Source organism: Ctenopharyngodon idella, chromosome 8 (assembly GCF_019924925.1).
Source record: "Ctenopharyngodon idella isolate HZGC_01 chromosome 8, HZGC01, whole genome shotgun sequence".
Lineage (NCBI taxonomy): Eukaryota > Metazoa > Chordata > Actinopteri > Cypriniformes > Xenocyprididae > Ctenopharyngodon > Ctenopharyngodon idella.
This window is the reverse complement of record NC_067227.1, coordinates 22,852,846-22,874,220: the sequence shown is the minus strand read 5'-3', so window position 1 is coordinate 22,874,220 and position 21,375 is coordinate 22,852,846. Positions and strand designations below refer to the sequence as shown.

Genomic DNA, 21,375 nt, shown 5'->3' with positions numbered 1-21,375 from the left:
TTCTAATTTCCCCCCAGTTTAAATTTATTTTTACAGTAGGGGGCAGCAGCGCTCAAGCATTTGGACAGCGCAACCTTGCGACAGAAACTGAAGTAAAACGCACTACAAATGGGACAACATGGCGATGTCCTCGGGCATGGCACTCTTTTGCCGTCTGACTGGCAGATCTTTGGGCACCGCGCTCGGTCACGGCCGTGGGAAAACCCTCACAGCTCGGAGATGGTATATTACTGCCAGTTCAGGCAACAGTGAGTAAACGCATGTTTTCTAGGCACCTCAATGTTGAGTCCAGTCAAACCCGGAGGTCAGAGGAATTAAAATCATACTTCTGGCTATAATTACACGTGAAACATTTCCTTTTTTTATTAATTATTATCGCCCGAGGCTGTCACTCAATAGCGTTTAATGAATTACTCATAGATGTCTGTTCTGTTGCATAAACTGTAAAAAACAAAAGGTTTCTGTTGTAGATCGTATTTGTCACGTGTCTCAGCGGAGATGCCAGTAGATTGGCACGAGCTAAGAATAAAATGCTCTTGATAGTAATGCGATATTAACTCGGGTCAGTGTGAATAACAGTGCAAATGTCTCTGTTACCTCAGTGTGATGCGGCCACATCATCATCGTGATCTCGATAAATTGGCAACGGGAACATTATGTTCTTTCATATCAATACTTGAAAGAGTCATCTTTTATCCTTTCCCAGTTTGCTATGCTTACCAGTTACCATGATTCCAGCGAAATACCATACAGTAATTGTACTAATTGAAGCAGGGATAATTAATTAATATGTTATCTGCTTCATACAATTATAAGCTTTGGCTTTCAGAATGTATGTTTTTTTTTTTTTCATTTTAAATTACATTTGTTGGCTAATATAAAGTTACCACTGTTAATAGTAACCCTTACAAAAAAGTACTATTATAACTTAGAGGTGTAATACCTGGGAACTTTGTAACAAAAATCAAAAACATCTTGCACCAGCCTAGGATTAGCTGGCCTTAGATGGTTTCTCCCAGTCTGATCATCTGAATTAGCCATTGGACCACTGAGGGACCAGTCACCTTTTCTTTTTTTTTTTTGCCGGTATATACCATGATACTGAATAATTATCATTTATTTAACATGGTATTTACAAGGCACTCCATTGTACTCCAAGAATACCATGTAATTACAGTGGTATCAGTTAAAAAAATAAATAAAAACAAAAACTTATTATTTTATTATTGCACAAAACTGGCTAACTCGCATTATGATATCAGTCCATTTTATATGTATGTATATGTGTGTGTGTGTGTATATATATATATATAAATTATTATTATTATTTTTTTTTATATTAAACATCATGTATGTCTCTATAGATGTGCAGTTTAAGCTTGATGAGCGGACAGCCCACAGCAGCCTGGACCTTTTTAAGAAGGACACAGGTGTGATATATCGAATGCTAGGCGTGGACCCCTCCCTCGTGCAGGATACCCCTCTCCGGTTCCGGGATTGGGCCGTGGTTCTCGCCGACACCCACGTTGACTCTGGACGGCACTACTGGGAGGTCACGGTTAAAAAGTCCCTCGAATTCCGTGTGGGAGTGGCCGAGGTGTCGATGTCACGTGACGAATGTGTCGGCACGAATTCCAGTTCCTGGGTGTTCTCGTTTGTCCAGAGGAAGTGGTTTGCCATGACCACCGGTAAGCAGGTCCCGGTGCCGTTGGTGGGGAAACCTGATCGGGTCGGGCTCTTGCTGGACTACGAGGCGGGACGGCTCAGTCTGGTGGACACAGAGAAAGCTGAAGTAGTGTATACGATAAGAACACAGTTCCGCTCGCCCATCTGTCCTGCGTTTGCACTCTGGGATGGGGAGTTACTCACACACTCTGGACTGGAGATTCCACCAGGGCTTCAGTGACTCTTGTTCATTCACACATGGATGCTACATGCCTCTTAACAGATAGAGAAGAGGAAGAAGGGGCCTTATGAATAGACATTCAGTGGGAACACAGCAGTTTTTTTACTGCCATTAAACCAGATTTGTCCGTTCAGCTGGTGAAAATATCCCCAAACTCTACTGTTTGTGATATAATGCTGATGAACTTATGAATCTGTATATGCACATACGAATACTTGATATCCTTAGTCATTTTGCTTCTGTTCTCTACAGTGTTGAGAAAGGTTTTTCAATAAAAAGACACTCCTGACCAGTGTTATTCTTTATTTAGTCTATACTTTCTTGTGTCATTTCATCTGATTCTGTCCATTTCACACTTTTCACTTTCATTTGGAACAAACACAAACATACATTTTTCCAAAACATCCAGTTTTGTATCCAGCAGTAAAGTGTGTCCACATAGCAAGTTTTAAATATCTTCATTTTTTGTTTAATATACACTAGATCCACAGAGAGTTCAGTTACAGCTTTTGTGCCCTACATTAAAACATTAAATTACATTAAATACCTTACAAAAATGTCTATTAACAAACATAAATTCAAACATCTTAAGAATAGTACAAATATACAAATAACTGCTCAAAATGTTTAGCCGAAGATTATTAATAACTTAAATGACACGGAAACTGACACACATTATGAAGAGTGCTGGCTAACCTCTTAAGGCAATATCATGCAATGACATTTCCAGTATGGTTATTTCATAAATAAACTACTTTTTAATATGCACGCATGTTTGTCTTGATAGACAGCCTGCTAAATTTACACTAACCTTGTACTTAGTAATATAGGGCCAGAGTCACAAAAATCTTCTTAAGAAAGAAGAAAGTTCTTAAGATAAATTCGAAGTTCAAAAGATGGTTCCTATGTGCATTTTTTTTTAGATCTTAAGTACTTCGCAAGAACATGTTCAAGAGTAGCTTTTTTTTCTTCTTAAAAATAAAATGTCAGTCTTTTATATTTTCTGATTGCATACTAGCTTGCTCATGCCTTATACAACGATTTCATAACTATAAAAATGTATAAATACAGTGGGTTCCACAAATATTGGCACCGATTGTAAATATGAGCAAAACTGACTGTAAAAATTAGTTTTTGCAATTTCTCCTCTTAGTCTTTCATTCAAAATATTCACAAAAATTGTTAATTTACACAAAATATAAATGTGGAATAAATGAAATGTTTTTCTCCAAAATATGTGTGCCAAAATTATTGGCACCCCTACAAATTCAAATGAGTAATAATCTAACTGAAGTATATTCCCATTCATATGACATGTTTTTAAGTTCACCTTAGTGATCAGGAACACTTAAGTGATAAGTCATGACTTCCTGTTTCACTGGGCTCTAAATATGAAGTGACACACAGACCAAATTCCTATAGTCATCCATCCCTATGGGAAAAACCTACAGTAATGATGTGTGACAAAAGGTTGTTGAGCTGCACAGATCATGAAATGGCTATAAGATAATAGTTTAATTGATGGAATACTCATTTCCACTATCTGGGGAATAATTAAGAAGTTTAAATCAACTGGCGATGGTAACAATCTACCTAGAAGAGGACTCGTGTCTATATATTGGCCCCTTATGCACTGAGGAGGATGGTTTGAGTTGCCAAACAAACTGTAAGGATCAAAGTTGGAGAATTGCAGATTTAGGTCTTGGTAGAGAAAGAATGTCTCCAAAACTATGATCAGACCTCACCTATATCACTACAACTTGTATGGAAAGGTTGCAATAAAAAAGCCTTTGGTGACATCAAACAAAAATCTCATGCACCTACAGTTTGCCAGGCATTACTGGAACTTTCAGTGGGACTGAGTTTTATGGTCAGATGAGACCAAAATAAAGCATTTTGGAAAAACATCAAGAGGTGAGTTTAGCATAGACAGAAACATAGAAAAGTACCAAAAGTACCTCAAGTACCATGTAGAAAAGTACCTCATCCCCACTGTGGAGTATGGCAGTGGACCTTAATGTTGTGGGGTTCATTTTCTTCCAAAGACCCTGGACAACTTGTTAGGATAAACAGTATCTTAAACTCCATCAAATACCAGCAGATATTAAATCAACAACTGACTGACCCTGTCTGGTTGGATCTTCCAGCATGACAATCATCTAAAGCACTCCCAAAATAAACAGCAGAATAGCTCACTGACCACAGAATGAAGGTTTTGCCATGGACATAGCAGTCCCCTGACCCATATCCCATAAAAAAACCTGTGGGATGAGCTGAAGTCCACAAGAATGAACCTCTGAATCTGAAGGACAGAGGTGTAAAGAGTACCTGAAAACCATACTTGAGTAAAAGTATTGATACGTTACATCGAAAATGACTCCACTACAAGTTACAAGTAACCAATTCCAATACGACTTGAGTAAAAGTCTTAAAGTATCTGATTTTAACAGTACTTGAGTTTTTTACTCATGCTGAATGTAGGCTCAGAGATGCACTAGTCCTGAGAGACATGCCAGTGAAAATAAGAAACAATTGATTTGTAAGATGAGAAATCAAGTTTATTTTCTAAAATCAAAATAAAACTGAACACCTCAATGTTGCAATAAATCAAGGTCGACACAACAACCTTTTAAACGTCTACAAACTCTCAAGTCTCAGTTGAGCTTAAGTGCACAGAAAGGCCGTAAGTAAACCAATATCCTTTAAAACGGTCTTGTCAATGTAGAGGATAAATAAAACAATGTTAAGTGAAATTAAATAGTCAAAGTCTACTGTATGTGCTGGTTTGAGCCTCATCACCAGCTGCAGTCATTTCCTCATCTAATAAATAAAACATCGGCGATCAGCAACTACCTGCTAATGCACTCATATTCACGTAAAGTACGCTTGTTGACAAGTTTTGGGTGATTAAAGGCAAAATGCTCAAGATATAGTACCTTCAATGTTTAGATGGCGATATCGCTTCTTTATAGGAGAAATAAACTGCTGCAGAAAAAGTTAGCTGCCATGAAAAATGTAATTTGCAATTGCATTACTCATCACAAATGTAGTGGAGTAAAAAGTACATTTACTTGCTCAAAAATGTAGTCAAGTAGAGAGTAAAAGTTGCAAATATCTTTGATACTCAGTACAACTACAAAGTAGCCAAAAAGATACTTAAGTACAGTAACTAATTACATTTACTCAAGTACTTTACACCTCTGCTGAAGGATCCTGAGAGATTCTGTATGGAGGAACGGTCTCAGATCTCTTGCCATATGTTCATCAACATGTGCACAAAGTATTAAATGAAAGGGTGCAATGGTTGTGGAATACATATATTTAAGAAAAGAATTTGACTTTAATTAAAATATTTTTGTGAATATTTTGAATGAAAGACTAATTTTCAGTCAGTTTTGCTCATATTCACCAAGGATGCCAATATTTGTGCCAAGAATTTGAATTCTTAAGTTTTGTCTTAAGAATGCTATTATCTTTTTTTTTTTTTCGTAAAATTGTACTTGAGTATTTTAAATATTCTTTTTTTTTAAAGTAAGAAATCAGGAAGAAAATGGAATTTTTTAATCTTAAGGATGTTTTGTGAATCCGGCCTCTGGCCCCTAGTTCTTAAGGCTTCCTTTGAGTTAAGGCTTTTACATAAAAATATATCTCCAGAGATAAACTAGAAAGCTTCAGAATTTCTAAATTGGTCCAAGAACAAACCAAACTGTCTTTGAGGAGCCGTGCCAGAAATTACCTGGAAGTACCTGGTAGTTTCATAATCCCACAGTAGACTGAATGGAGGTCTGAGAAACTACAGTAATGACTATCTTAAACCATCAACAGAAGCTAGCTGAGGTCTACATACAGCAAAGCTTTGTCACACACCTGCTCAGTCCTCACACAGGCTTTGTCATAAATCTCACACCCTCATGCTTCCCTGAAGTCATGAGATACTGCGGTTTGGGATTTCCCGTGGTAAATTCTCACTCATATTAAACCCTCCAGCGTCTCCATGCTCTTCAGTTCCTCTACGTCAATGGCGGAATCGGGACAGGTGTCAGCGCTGATCTCCGCTGGCATTAGTGTGTGTGTGTAAATGCTCTGGTACTCCTGCAGTACCTTCACCACTGCGTTGTGCCCAAACTGCATAGCGTCATCGAGAGGTGTGTTCCCCCATCTGAAGAACAGATAGGCATGCATTTTAAATCAATGAAACAAAAACAAACCACAAAAAGTGCAAGGGAGGGGGGTTTTGCCATACCTGTCCTTTGCATTGGGGTTAACTTTGCAGGTATCTGTTAAAAACCGGACTGCTTCTAAGTGCCCTGAAATCAGAGTTTTAGAGACCTATTAATAAATGCATAAATAAGTTTTTCATTTAAACCCAAACTTTAGGACTCACTTATTGATGAAATAGTAGTAATGAATTAAATAATGACTTAAGCATCAGAACAATGCCAAAAGACAACAACTGACAGAAAATTGTTTATTTTTACCTCCATCATGACATCAAATCATGAGGCACATGAGACAAAATAAGCATTTGAAGCATTACTGTATTTTACGTCATGCATTCATTATTCACTATTTATCAACCACATATGAATGTAATTTGGATTGGGACTGTAAAAATTTCATGCATTTGTTGCTTGTCATACTAGAAATAACTACATTTTTTTAAATAAGTCTCTTCAGTAATATTGTTGAATATTAAAATTTTAAATAAACTCAGTACAGCCGGACAACTTTCTAATTTACAGTTATTAGCTCCGACCAACAGGAAGTCAGATATTTATGTTTAAATGTGAATTTTTTTTAATAATCAGGCTTTTACTTTTTAACTCCTTCTTCTACAGGATTCACATGATTCACACCAAACTTTCTGAACATGGTGGCAAGACATTGAAGATGCTAAATTGTGAACGGATATTGGATATCTCAAACGGTGTTGCCATGACGAGCGATTAAATAATGACAAAAAGGGAAACAGGAAGAGTCTCATGTCTTGACATAATTCTTTAACATTTACCCAGTTTAAATGCACGTTTTCTGTTTTAAGGTTTAATATTTTAAAAATTTATTTATTCCCATGATGGCAAAACTGAATTTTCAGCATCATTACTTCAGTCTTCAGTGTCACATGATTCTTCAGAAATCATTCTAATATGCTGATTTGCTGCTCAAGAAACAGTTCTTAGTATTTTCAATGTTGAAAACAGTTGTTCTGCTTAATATTTTTGTGATACATATTTTTTTTCAGGATTCATTGATGAATAGAAAGTCCAAAAACAGCATTCAAACTCTTTTTTTTTTTTTTTTTTTACAATATTAATGTCTTTGCAATCACTTCTGATCAATTTAATGCATCCTTGCTGAATAAAAGTATTAATGTCTTTAAAAAAATCTCACTGATCCTAAACTTTTGAATGGTAGTGGAGATTTTTTTAGCCCATCTGAAAAAGGCCTTATTACCTTCTGCTGAGGCCACATGTAGGGCGGTACGGGTGTCATAGTCAGTCAATTCCATATTGACTGCAGAGAGAGCAATTCTGAAACAAATGAATATCTTGTTGCTTATGACCATTCACAGGAAAATGTTTGAATGTATTTTTATTGGCCTTAAAAAAGAAAGAGATATTTACCTCCTGAGAGCTGAAACATCACCACTGTATGCAGCAAACATAAGATCCACCACAGACTTGTTCTGAAATATATGAAATATAATCAGTGCTCACAACTATTAACTTTGCTTTGTAAGCACAGTGTGAATGAAATGGCAAATTTGGTCTGTGGTCTCACCCTCTCGTGGCCTGTCTGTCTGCGAGGGTCTAACTTCTTTGCAAAGTGTCTCAGATTGTCATAATTATGGAAGTTAAACTGCGAGACTAGCTCCTAAAAGAGAAACATGTTAATGGTCTCAGATAAAGAAATAGAAAGAGAGACAAAAGCAGTGATCATGAAAAAAGTACCTGGCAGAAGTGGATGCCTCGGATGCTATTGCCGACACGGTCAAGAGGTGGAGACCAGCACATTACTCCCATAATATTAGGCACTACGAGCAGCACGGCACCAGACACCCCAGATTTAGCAGGCAAACCCACCTGAGGAAGAGAAACACGTAGGGCCGGTTCACATACGGTTCCACTGTTTTTCAATGTAAATGCGTTAGATGGACGTGTTTGACCATTGCGCTTGTGTCTCGCGTCTTTTGCAGCATGGCCCCATATAATAACAGTGACTTTATTTGAGTAATTAGCTGAGGTTTAAAGTAAATGACTGAAATAGTTTCATCTAGCTGTAAAGTCCACTGTGACTTTATCACACTGAGGAATTCTGCAAGCAATCAATCAGCTGTGTGTGACTCACGTGAAAGGCAAACTGGCCAGAGAAGTCGTACATGCCACAGGAGTGCATGAGACTGAGAGTGTTTCGGACGGCCTCGGCACTGAGTACGCGCTCGCCTGTGATTGGACAGATCCCTCCATTAGCTAATGTGGCTGCCATGACGCTGCCGGACTCGCATGTGACCTCAATAGAGCACAGCTGGAAATGAAAAAAAATATAAAAGAGAAACATTTTGTGGTTTAGTATGAGCAATAATAGCAAGTTCTACTTTTAAACACAATTATGTGTCAGAATGAAAGTTAATTTACCTGAAAGTAGAAGTCAAGGGCTGCCGTCATGTCAACTCCACTGGGAAAACACTACAGGAAAAAGAGCAGAGCAACAGGTGAGAAAGCAGGAAAAATCCCATTATCATGCTTATTATCATGAAAATGACAATAACCAAAAACACTCACTTTTTTTTCTTTGAGATAATAGCCAATTGCATAGTTTCTGTTACCGGTCTCTTTTTCTGACTGGAAACTTTAAAAAACAATAAAATGTTATCATTCACCAACAAACCAGTACAAATTAGATAACAACTGTAGGTTCACCTCTAAGAGAGTGTGATTAGATAGAAATAATGGAGTTATATTAAACACTCACGTGGCATTACTGAACCCAACATATTCTCTGCCAGCCATTCTCTTCAGATAATCCATCATCTGAGCGACAAACAGAAATACATTTTTATAACAAGTGAGATAAATGAAAAACCTGGGATATTTCACATGGTGGAGATGTTGCAGTGTACTCACAAAGTCAAACTTTTCTGCCTTGTTGGAACCAGGCTGTGATAGAGACAAAAAAAGAGAAAGTGAGAAAAGAAGACAGAAAAATCACCAATACCCTTGTGAAAAGAAGTACACTTTAGCATACTTAAAGTATTTATTATGGAAATAATATTTTATTTACAAAATATTAATCTCCAACGCACATTCACACAACAACATCTGCTCTCGCGTCAACACAACACGCATGCGTCGTAGTGCTCTCGTGAACGCGCGTTGGAGATAAATATTTTGTAAATAAAGTGGTAAATTATTATTATTATTATTTTTTTTTTTTGCAGTAATCGTGTCACTTCATAAAACTGAGGTTAAATCACTTGGGTCACATGGATTACTTTAATGATGACTTTACTACCTTTCTGGGGCTTGAAAGGTAGTTGCATAGGCTGTCAATGGAGGGACAGAAAGCTCTTAGATTTCATTAAAAAGATCCTCATTTGGTTTGTGAAGATGAATGGATGTCTTATGGGTTTGAAAAGACATAAGGATGAGTAATTAATGACAGAATTTTCATTTTTGGGTGAACTAACCTTTGAAATAATGTTCTGTCAAATGTACTGACAAGAATGGTAAACTAAAATATACTAATGAAATTTCTATTAAATATACATTTAAATATATTAACATTAGATATTATATCAAATAACACACTACAGTACATTAATCAAGTACATTACATGTGCTTAAGTACAATAGTCAACACATCAAAATAAGTGTACTTATTTAAAGCATGACAAAAGATTATTAAAACATAATGACTTAAAAATGTACTTTAAAGTGTCCTTACATGTGTTAAGAAATATATTCATGAAAGTGCACTCTCTTTAAGTACATTTAAAAGTGGCCTTTTATTTCATTATATTATACTATCTGCAAGTACAGTTGCAAGTAAGCACACTTCTTTTTCACAAGTGTAGTCAAGCCAATAAAACTCATACTAAAAGCAGTAATAGAAGGCTAACCTGGAAGGCTAATTCGCCCAAAAGGCTTCACAAATGTTTATTTATTAATAAATTAAGGTCTGTGGTCAACATTACTTGAAAGGACTATGCAAATATTGTTCAACAACATAAATTACACAGTTATACCTCAAATGTGAATTTTGAAACTATTGTGTGCTTTAAAGTTAAAGTTAAGTTGCTAACAAGTTGCTTCATAAGGACTACACAAGTTTTGCGATTCATCCTTGTTATATAGTCTATATATATTGCGGCTTATTTTACTCATAAATAAATTTAAAAAACCCATTAGAAATTTCTGAGGGCTAACCTATAACCAATGCTAACAAAACGTCTCTACAGACACAGTCAGAAAGATCCAAAAGGAAAGAGTCAGATGTGAAACACACAACACATTCAACATTCACACCATCCACTGTAATTTTTCACATTTAGTCAAATGGGCTAAAAATGAACTATGTTTAAATAATATTAGTTACTGTTGGCTAGTGAAAAAATAGCTAACAGTGGTTCCAGTCACAGTTTGTTTTGGGATTGATCCAAAGATCCCTCTGCAAACAGTAATACAGTGCCAAATTTAGACACTTGGTGGCAGTGTGCACAGACGTGTGCAGCACAGAAAAATGCCTAATTGTATAAAAAATCCATAAAAAGTTATATTATATGCATATATAGATATATAATATGTGTTATGCATGTGAAACCATATTAAACCATAAATAGCATCTTCAAAAAGAATACATCTTATTTTTAAAAAAAAAGAAGATTTGGCAAATTCAGTCATGCACATTTCTTTGCACAGTTCCAGTGAACATGAAATTAAATGACAGAACATGAATGCTAATTATAAAGCCAAATGACGGAACGTGAAACACTAGTCCCTTACATGTGCTAAGGACAAAGTGCCCACACATATTGGGTTTCATATGTCCTAAGGTGTGACGTTAAGGTGACCAGTTCCACAAGTGAGTCCAGAAGGGAGTCCCATGAGCAAAGGTCAGTGTAATGCGATCACAGCTGTTAGATGTCTTCATTTTAAAAAGTTGTGTAACATATTTAAGAGCATAGGTCAAACTAGAATTGTTTGTGTGGAGTGAGTACCTTAATTATACATGCAGTCCAGTTTTGTTTTTATAACCACTTTTATTTTAAACCACTGAAACCTTTTACTCTTTCATTGCAGTCATAGAACTGCAAGTAATTTTGTAGAAAATGTGACCCTTTTAAACATGCTGAAAGGCGTATTTCTCAGCACATCTTCTGATTGGCTGCTTAGACACACCTCTTGACCACTAGCAGCTCTTATTATGTGATTCCTCATCAGACCACCCACTACCACCATACACACAAACACATACCTTGTCAGCTATTTAAAACAAGGTCAAAAGGAATGGACAGAAACATAATTTTGTCCCAGTAAAAGCACTTTCTCTGTCACAGCAATTATTTCTAATAACAATAACACAGAACACAGCAATGCTGCTAAATTTAAAGTAACTCTTCAAGGTTTGTGTCCCTGTAAAGGTGGGGACAAAAATAAAATTAAATAAAAATAAATTAATGAATGAATTTAGGTTGGCGGTAGAAATTAAATTTTGAGGTATTATGATGTATGTATATTAACAGCAAAGTAAAAATATACAAAAAAATAGCCTCTTACCTTTATGAGAGAGCTGATTACAATGGCTCCTGCATTCACCATGGGATTATGAGGTTTATCTAGGAAACCCAAAAAAAGTTGACAAATTGTCAAATCTCAATGTCAAAGGAGCATCATGTTGACTGGGAAGGATTCAGTAACAGATCCAGTAAAGATTGCAGATGCAATGTTCCTCAGAGGTGAGGAAATCCATTGATAAGCTTTATACTGAAAGGACGTCTGATAACTGGCAACTGTTTTACAGCTTCCTCTTGTTCCCAGACTTTATGTTGCAATAGAACACAATGAGCCTGTGATATCATTGATTTAAAGTCATGCCATTAATTTTGAACCTTTGGAGTTTCGTCTAGGGCAAATTAAAGAAAGATTATATTGTTCAAATACTATTTGAGATCACTTTATATGGCTATGTATATCTTTGAGTGCCATCAACAAAAAGAGAAACAAGACAACATTTGTAATGGTTTCTCACCCTCTTCATCTAAAAAGAGTTTGTTGAATTTGAGGCCACTTGGTTCTTTTCCCACATATTTGTGCACATGTTCAGTGCCAGCCTCATGCACGGCCAGCGCGTACTCCAGAGGCTTCACACATGACTGCAGACAAAATGGCATATTCGTGTCCCCTATAGCATGCCTATGAAGAGAGGAAGAGATCAAACAAAAGATACAGTGAGAGAGGGAAAAGAAGAGAAAAAAAAGACAGAATTACTATTATTTAGGATCCAGAATTAACCAGAAAGCATGTGATGTGAGTGAAATTTGGATTTGCTGGCGATTAAAACTCGGCCAGGTGGCCGAGAACTTTATTATGAGATACAACATAACACATTAAGTTGGACGGTAAGAATGATAATATGATGAGTTTGATATGATAGTTTTATGTTCATGATTCAAAGACCAAAGTCGTTGATAAAAAAAAAGTCTAAATTATACTGTTGTTGAGACAAAAATCATTAAAATAAATGCATACTATTTTAGAAATAATTATAATCAGAAAAGTAGTGTACAATTATTTTGAAATACAATACCATTCAAAAGTTTGTGGTTGATTTTGAAAGAAAGTTTTTAAGTAGTCTCACGCTCACCAAGGCTGCATTTATTTACACAAAAATACAGTAAAAACAGTAATATCGTGAAATATTACTACAGTTTAAAATAACCATTTTCTATTTTAATATATTTAAAATTTTTAATTTTTCCTGTGTTGTCAAAGCTGTATTTTCAGCATCATTGCTCCAGTCTTTAATGTCACATGATCCTTCAGAAATCATTCTAATAAGCTGATTTGGTGCTCAAGCATTTCTTATTATTATCAAATTTGAAAATATTTTCATTTATTTATTTATTTATTTATTTATTTATTTTTAGGATTTTTTGAGTAATAGAAAGTTCAAAGGAACAGCCACTTTGATCAATTTAATTTAAAGCATCTTTGCTGAATAAATAAAAGTAATTTCTTTCCACCCCCTTACCACCCCAAACTTTGAATGTAGTGTATTTATGGTCAGAAAATGTAGTCAATTCAGCCACAACTGCACATTGTTTGCACAGATGCTGCAAAAAAAGTTAATTCTGGACATAGATGTGAATAAAGAAAGTTTTAAGACAGTATATTTTACCTCTGACCATCCACTGTGCACAGAGAAACCCCCCAGAGATGTGGACTGAACTTAGCCAACTGAGGGATGTAGTTTGCTACCTGAGCAAACATGCACATGGACAAATATAGAGATTAGAGGTAAATAAATGTGTTTGTAAAAGACAAAGTGATTCAGAAACAGCGGTAAGGAAAATCAATGTCTTACTTTCCCTCCTTGCTGAGCCTGTACATTATAATACAGATGGTTTATGAGGGAGGTAAAGGCCTCAAAGTCTGGAATGATGAACTTCCTTTGGAAGGCTTGAGTCAGGAGAACTATGTTACTGCCAACACATCTAGAAACAGAAACACATATGCCCATGTGACACAACTGTGACTTAACGGCCACCTGTGATCAGTAATGTGCTAAGAGAATTGTACATGGCTGAACATGATATTTGATCCATGTTTATTAACACTGACTGAATTGGTTCAAAAGAGACATAAGCTGTGCCTCAGGGGTCTAACAAACACGTTATCACTGCTTAACATAGCTTAGCTCCACGCACGCTCCAGCAGAAAACATATACACACAATACAAACAAATACAACAGGTGGAGTGTTGAATTTATCTCTGTTGGGGAGCAGAAAGTCAGGTGAAGCATTTGTATGTAATGATGATATGTGTGTATGTGGGCATGATGAATTGACTGGTTATATTTCCAGCCTTCCAAGAACATTGAGCTATCATTCACCTGTAAGGGGCATGAGCGCGTGTATATATCATAACATGAGTGCGTTTGTATATCCTAACAGCTGTAGGCTGTAAACCGTAAGTGATGTCATGACATATCGCTAAGAACACACATAAACACATATTCTCTCAGTCTTTGTATTGCGGAATTAATTTTCTACCCACTTTCTGAACATTTCCTGGTCCATCATTGCCGTTCCAACAGACTCTTGGAGAGTGTGATGGATCTGTCGCATGCAGTCTCTCAAACGGGGGTCAGAGGTCAGCAAGCCTGTGCTTTTGAGTGCCTGAGAAATACAAGAACATGGATTATAATATTGGAATAATTCATTGTTAAAACACAGTTCTGTGAACAATTATTGCTTGAAAATTTTAGCACAAAGCTATGGGATGAACTACCAGTTCAGAAACGTAAAATAAGTTATTTAGAGACATTTAATGTCAACATGAAACAAATTTGACAGAACAGTGACAGAAAAGCGTAACATTATAAATGTCTTTTTCAAAAATGACAGAAAAGACATTTATAATGTTACAAAGATTTTATTTAAAATAAATTCTGTTCTTTTCAACGGGCCATTGATCAAAGAATCCTGAATAAATATATCAGGTTTCCAGAAATATTAAACAGCACAACTGTTTTCAACATTGATAATAATGAGAAACTTGAGCGAGTGAAACAGAATATTATTATATGTGGGGCTTGATGTGATTAATTAGAAATTTAATGGATCATAAAAAGTGGTCTCTATATGACAGGTGTCAAAAAAAGAAAGTCCTTTCAAAACAGTGGAGCAAGTTATTACATTTTGATAGTTTTTTTTTTGGAATAACATGGATGAATTGTTTACAATAAGACCAGGAACATGCATTAAGACAGTAAATAGATTCAATCAAGGCTAAAATATTAAATTCCTATGGTACTGTGCAACAGTGTTTACATAATTCAAATGAGTTCACCATCAGTCATTTGGTAGGAACATATTATCTTCAGTCAATGATATGGCATCTGAGTTGTTAGACTGCAGCTGGTGGAGATGACCATCATATATATATAGACAAAACAACCCCATGCAAATAAATTATAACAGACACTTTAATAGCTATCTATTTCTGGATGGCATGTGCACTGAAGCACACACACACTCTCAAGTAGGTGCAGCACTATGTCTGGAAATTTAATGTGTTACCTTGGTTAAAACAGCCCATAATTTGATATATTCCTCCTTGTAATATAAACTTAAACATCCAAATATGGATCCACATGTGTTTGGGAATAGGTATATTTATTAGGGGCTTTAATGGAGCCCAGAAAATTGGCTCAAATATGATATCTATTTGGTATGGTATCTATTTATAGTACCATTACATAATACCAAAGATTTATAATTATAACTTATGTAAGAATTAAAGTGTCTTATTTTAATAATACTTAACAAAATGGAGAGCATGAGGGTACATGATGTTTATAGCATGCGTTTTTTTTTTTTCCTTTCGTTTGACAGATAGCCAGTACATGCTGACTAAGTCACATGCATAATGTCATCAGCACTGTGACTCTAGAGCAACTCACAGCCAGGAAACGTGCCACTGAGAGTTTCTCTTCTCCCTGGGCGATAGTGTAGAACAACAGGTCCTCCAACCCAGCAACCATCTTCTTACTGCTCAAAACATAAGACAATAGAGAAAACAAAATGTTTTACCAAAATACAATGCATAATACAATTTTATAAAGATAGTTACCCTTCCAAAATCAATTCTTAAAAGGACGTTTTTTATTTTCTCTATGGCAATACAGCCAGCAGGTAACGCCTCTCTGAGGATTTACCTATACGTCCCGGCGTCCGTCTCTGTGATCACGTGCTGATGGCGCGGATGCTGGCCCGGTGATGCGCTCGTGTGTAACAACCGAGCAGGTGAGTGTCTTCTCTCCAAACTTCCCGCAACTCTCTCCCATTTTCCAGCATTCCTTATGATCAAAAAACCAGCTCTAGATGTCAGTAGGGTTTTAACACCATGCATAATCTATCCAGAAAGTTTTTACTTCTAAACCAACGACCTATAACAGCTGCAAAATAGTCTGAATAAACAGCGCGTGTCTCTTATGCTTATGAATCGCGTGCTCTCTAGTGGATTCCAAGTGCCTTGTCGTCCCACGAGGCATGGGAGTGACTTCTGTTGACAAATTTAGCCGGTAACCGAGGGATCATTTGCAGGTGTGGACACGCCCCCTGGCGGGTGTGGCGGTGGGGCGAAAAAGGGATAGATAGATCATTGGTGAATGCCAGAACACATGAAGATGGCTCAACAGTAGAACTATACAGTACAAAGAGGGGCAGACTTACTGAGCCTGGGCATTTTGCAACTTAGAAGTACATGGCACAAAATGATAAGTAAATATTAACCCATTTAATCTCACCGATTACATTTGTGACCAAAATTTACTTTTTGAGCTTGAAGGGTCTATGAAGAGGCCTATAAAGGATCCATAAAGGTCTTATTCACATAAATCACACGATAAAAAAAAAAAAAAAAAAAAAAAAACATTAAACATTTGTGACCAGTGACGAACATTTTGAATTAATAACTGATTCATTCACATTTGGTTACCATTCAGTTACTAAAATTGTATAAACAAATGCATTGTAATATTACATAGGTATTACAACACACACACACACACACACACACACACACGAATATATGTATACACGAAGAATTTCAAGATTTATATATAATATGATAGTCAGAAAACGTATGAAATATAAAGACATATGATTCCCCCTTTTCCCCAAATTGTCAAGAAGTAAAATAAAAAATTCTTGTACAAATTTGCTGGGTCGAAAAAGTTGCTATCATCGTCATACTTATATAGCCTACCCAAAATTCATGCCTGACAGTAGGTTATATAATAGTGGACCTTAGTCGGCTCACCTCATCAAAAGGGACTGAGACAACATTCCCGGTTGTTTCCATCTCATGATGACCCTGGTCACACTACTGACATTCTAGACCTACTGAGACTCGGGTCAGCATGACTCATGGCTCAGAATCAACCTTGGCTTTGTGTCAATGAAGGTTCCATATTTGACCCTTTTGCTCTGGCCATATTGGACAGCGTGTCAGATTGAATCCAGTTAACTTAACCTTGCTCGTGATTTTTGCACATTTGAGTCTTTGTAGTAACTCACAACAACCATTTCATGAGCTCATTATCCTATAAGTGATGAGTATCTGTATGCAGCAGATTTGACTTAATCGGCTTTGCTCGTTTTTGGCTCCCCCTGGTGGACATTGATGTAACTACACAGTTCAAGCCCAACTCTGATGCACAGGTGTGTCAGTGGATCTTTTCCGTATAAAACAGCTCAGTGTTTATAATGTTTGTGAATTTGCAATTTTAAATGTATTTATATAAGTTGAATAGCTCATAACGTCCACATGATCTGACTAAACTAAAACGAGGATTATTATGTGGCAGCTGGCAGTACCTACCTTTGCGTCCCCTATCCAACCTGGAGCGCTGTTAATATCCCTTTTTGCCTGTAGGGGGCAGACCGCACCAACTCACCTCTATAAACGGATACGGAGAATCAGTCCAGCACCAACATACTGACTAACCTCACCTTCCCACAGCCAAATGCCAGATCAGACATTATCCTTTCAGTTACACTGTGGGGTTTACTTACAGTCTCAATTTGTTCAGTTTGTGGAAAAGCATAAAAATAAGTGAAATGTGTTCTTTTTTTAAAGTTCTGTACTGACAGAATTGCCTGTGAACTCTGATTGAATGCATTCCACAGAGGCTGTGTGGGCCATTGTACTGTTGTCTTTGGGGACCGGTCACACACTTACTAACACACACACACATACTCACTAAAAAAAAATGAAGTTTTTCTTTTTACCCATGCAATTTGACATTCTCCCCACTCTTTTCCTCTACCAGCACCACTGCAACTGGTAGATATGGAAGTGAGGGCTCCTAACCAGAGCCTAGAGTAAAATTACACCCACTTATCATTAGATCAAACACCCCTTCCCCTCGTATTATATACTTTCGTGTTGGCACACACACATCCAAACGCATATGCACGCAAACCATAACCCATGCCCTACTGATGACCATGCGTCTCTTGGTGGAGAATGTTTTTCATTCCTTCACTGTGTCCATGAATGCTGGCTTTGTCTACCTGCTCCATCTTAAACCCCCCTCTCTCCCCTCCATCTTCCTCCTTTCTGCCTCTCCCAACATTCTCTGATATCTGTACTGGCCATAACTGCCATGTGTATAACTCAAATGCATTTTGCTCCAAGAAAATTAGGAAATTAGGATGTCAGTAATTCCATCATACATTCTGACTGCAAACACTTTTATAATTATTCATTGAGCTCTCATTATTGCTCATATTGCAAACAAAAATACACACAGTATGTACAGTGTAGATACACTACTGTTCAAAGGTTTGGAGACAGTAAGATTTTTTAATATTTTTGAAGTCTCTTATGCTCACCAAGGCTGCATTTATTTGATCAAGTAAAAACTGTAGTATTGTGAAATATTATTACAATTTAAAGGAACTTTAATATATTTTAAAATGTAATTTATTCTTGTGATCAGTGTTGGGGGTAACGCATTACAAGTAACTCAAGTTATGTAATCAGATTACTTTTTTCAAGTAACTAGTAAAGTAATACATTACTTTTAAACCTCTCCTGTTTCCATGTTGAGAGAAATTGAGAGTAACATGCAAAGGCGTTGTGTGCGCTGTGTAAATATGATATGAACTGAGAAATGCAAACTCAGAATATTACGCAAACCTTCAATAATAAAGTATGATAAATAACGCATATACTTTATGTATTTAATCTCACTTGATTAACCATACAGTATGAATTTGCATTTCTTCAGCCTGAGGCTTCTGGTGTGAAAGGGCTTATACATTTGCCAAAAATAGAAACTTTTTTGTTATTAAAAAACAAACAAAAAAGCCCAGCCCTTGTGAAAATGCAACATTACTTTCCATAAAAAGTAACTAATTAATGCAATTAGTTACTTTTTAAGGGAGTAACGCAATATTGTAAAACATTACTTTTAAGTTATTTTTACCCAACACTGCTTGTAATGCAAAGCTGAATTTTCAACAGTCATTACTCCAGTCTTCAGTGTCAAAGGCATTCATTTTTTTTAATGTTTATTTTATAGCTATATATGTAAATATATTGATTTACATTTGTATATATAGATTCTTTTGTAATTATTTTTATTTTATTTTATTTGAACTGGCTTTGATGATTCTCATAGTTGATCATTCTGTGTATTCTTCTTCACTTTATGGTGCTGGTGTTGTGTAATGAATCCATTAGTTGTGTCTTGATAAGAATATCCACATACTACCTAGATGCTTGGAGAACCTCGATGAGGCTCTTGGACTGCAATGTCCACAAACAGGGTCAGTTTCTCAGGCTAGTTCACAGGACTTAACTCTCACCCTCGAATGTGTACCAGGGAGCTGCTAAGAATGCAGAATCCTGTGGTGAACTGTTTGTTTTGTTTAAGTAATCATTGTGTGTGTGTGTGCGTGTTTGTTCTAAGATCCAGCATTGGTAAACACTTTTGGTTCCACTGAAAGTAGACTGCATGCACAGAGCTCCATGATATAATATCACACCTGAGGAAATATTCCAAAAGCCTCAATGATTTAGTGCAAGATTTTCAAAACTTTTTGATGCCAAAGATCCCCATATACTGACTGTATCTATTTTCAACCTACTATTAGAGTACTGTATTTTTTATGCATTTACACTTTTTCCTGAAATTTTCTGTGGACCCCCTATAGCTCCCCCTGGACCACCATTTAAAAACCTCTGATCAAGAGTTTTGATTAAATCAAATAGTGAAAGCTGGATCAGAGATGAAACAGTTGATGAAAGTTTTGGATAAAGTCAAAGGGTAGCTGTTAAACCCAGACAGTGGTGTCCTGGATGAATTAAGCTCATTTGTGGCCTAAATCACTCTATCAACAGGGACTCTTCATTCAGAAAATCCTCCGTCCCAGGACACCAGCCTCTCTGTTTGCCATAGCTTATCTCAGAAGTTATGAGAATAAATAAAGCTTTATGAGACCAAACAAAGACAGAACGAATCCTTCCCCCACTTCAGGCCCCCCATGTGCACTGTAATATCAAACAGTTTGGTTTCTCACGGCCGTGACAGGCTGGTTATACTAAAGGCCTGTTCACACCAAGAAAGATAACTATAAAGGTATCTATAACGAAAGCTATATTGGCATCCACATCAAAGCACGATAATGCTTGAGCTCTTTAAAGCAAGATGGATTCTGAACCATATTACCATTATAGTTATCATCCTTGGCGTGAATGTGCCTTTAAGGCACATCACAGAAAATGTTTTCATTTTAATTAACTGTTGCGAATACTTTGTTCGGCATTTTAATTAAGGTTTAGTCTCAAGTGACACAAATGTTCACTCATGTGAGGCCATTAGGCATCTTGGCACATAGTTTAGAACATTTTGTAAAGTGAATGTTTCAGGGTCTTTATGCCATGTAGTTGATTTTATTGACTTAAATCTGCTTCATTCCCTTTTAGCTTTCAAAAAATGGACAAAAAGCTCCACATTTGGAAGAAAAGCTTGGCGGGTGCTTAATCTTCGGGCACGGATCGGCCTTCTGACGCCCAATGCCAATCACGGTCAGTGTTTTGCTGTCGACACGGGATCTCCTACTAATCGTCATTCCCCACATCATCTGATCCACAGCAACCCAGCCACCCTACACACCCCTGGAGCCTCGCCGTGTTCCTGCCACCGCTCTTCTCCTCTCCTCATCCCTCTACCTTTCCGCACCCTCCCTCCATCCACACCCGCGGCTCTCTTCTCCCCCACTGCCCGGTGCTCTCTCACATTCCTCAGGTCTGCACACAGAGCCGCATTGTGTGTGTGTCTTACAGAGCACACAGTCAGGGCTCATTTCGGACACACACACATCGAACAGGGTGTGTGCACAGTCGCACCGATGAGTACACACACATACACATATCCCTTCATAAAACTAATAGACATGCATTCATGTCTGCACACAACCACAAACACACACGCTGATTTTCATATGTGCACACTGTATACACACTCATCTACATACACAGGATGTCTCACACAGAGGCCGAGATTCCAGTATCCTTATTTCTTTTTTACTCCTTCATGCTTCTCTCTTTCTCTCGCTTTTTGCAGTTTGATCTTTTAATCCCTCATGCATTACAATTTTTCTCTCCTCCTCTGTTCCCACAGTGGGATAGATGATATGGTAGATGTATTATTGTGATTGAATTGAGGAACAGTT

At 36.8% G+C, this 21,375-nt stretch overlaps 2 protein-coding genes across 2 annotated transcripts; one reads left to right on the top strand and one right to left on the bottom strand.

Moving 5' to 3' along the window:
* The first annotated feature begins 62 nt into the window (after positions 1-62).
* On the top strand, positions 63-2,195 carry spryd4 (SPRY domain containing 4). The gene is made up of 2 exons (XM_051903404.1): positions 63-248; positions 1,365-2,195. The coding sequence occupies exons 1-2, from the start codon at positions 119-121 to the stop codon at positions 1,904-1,906; spliced, it is 672 nt and encodes a 223-aa protein (XP_051759364.1). The 5' UTR covers positions 63-118; the 3' UTR covers positions 1,907-2,195.
* A 3,180-nt stretch (positions 2,196-5,375) lies between these two features.
* Positions 5,376-16,708, bottom strand: gls2a (glutaminase 2a (liver, mitochondrial)). Its single transcript, XM_051903395.1, has 18 exons — positions 15,846-16,708; positions 15,591-15,678; positions 14,183-14,304; positions 13,490-13,619; positions 13,304-13,383; positions 12,155-12,318; positions 11,683-11,741; positions 9,031-9,063; positions 8,879-8,937; positions 8,689-8,755; positions 8,542-8,592; positions 8,255-8,431; positions 7,858-7,989; positions 7,688-7,780; positions 7,531-7,592; positions 7,361-7,437; positions 6,150-6,213; positions 5,376-6,065 (listed from the first exon to the last, which is right to left on the bottom strand). Exons 1-18 carry the CDS (start codon positions 16,037-16,039, stop codon positions 5,876-5,878), a joined length of 1,842 nt encoding a protein of 613 aa, XP_051759355.1. The 5' UTR covers positions 16,040-16,708; the 3' UTR covers positions 5,376-5,875.
* Positions 16,709-21,375: the final 4,667 nt, after the last annotated feature.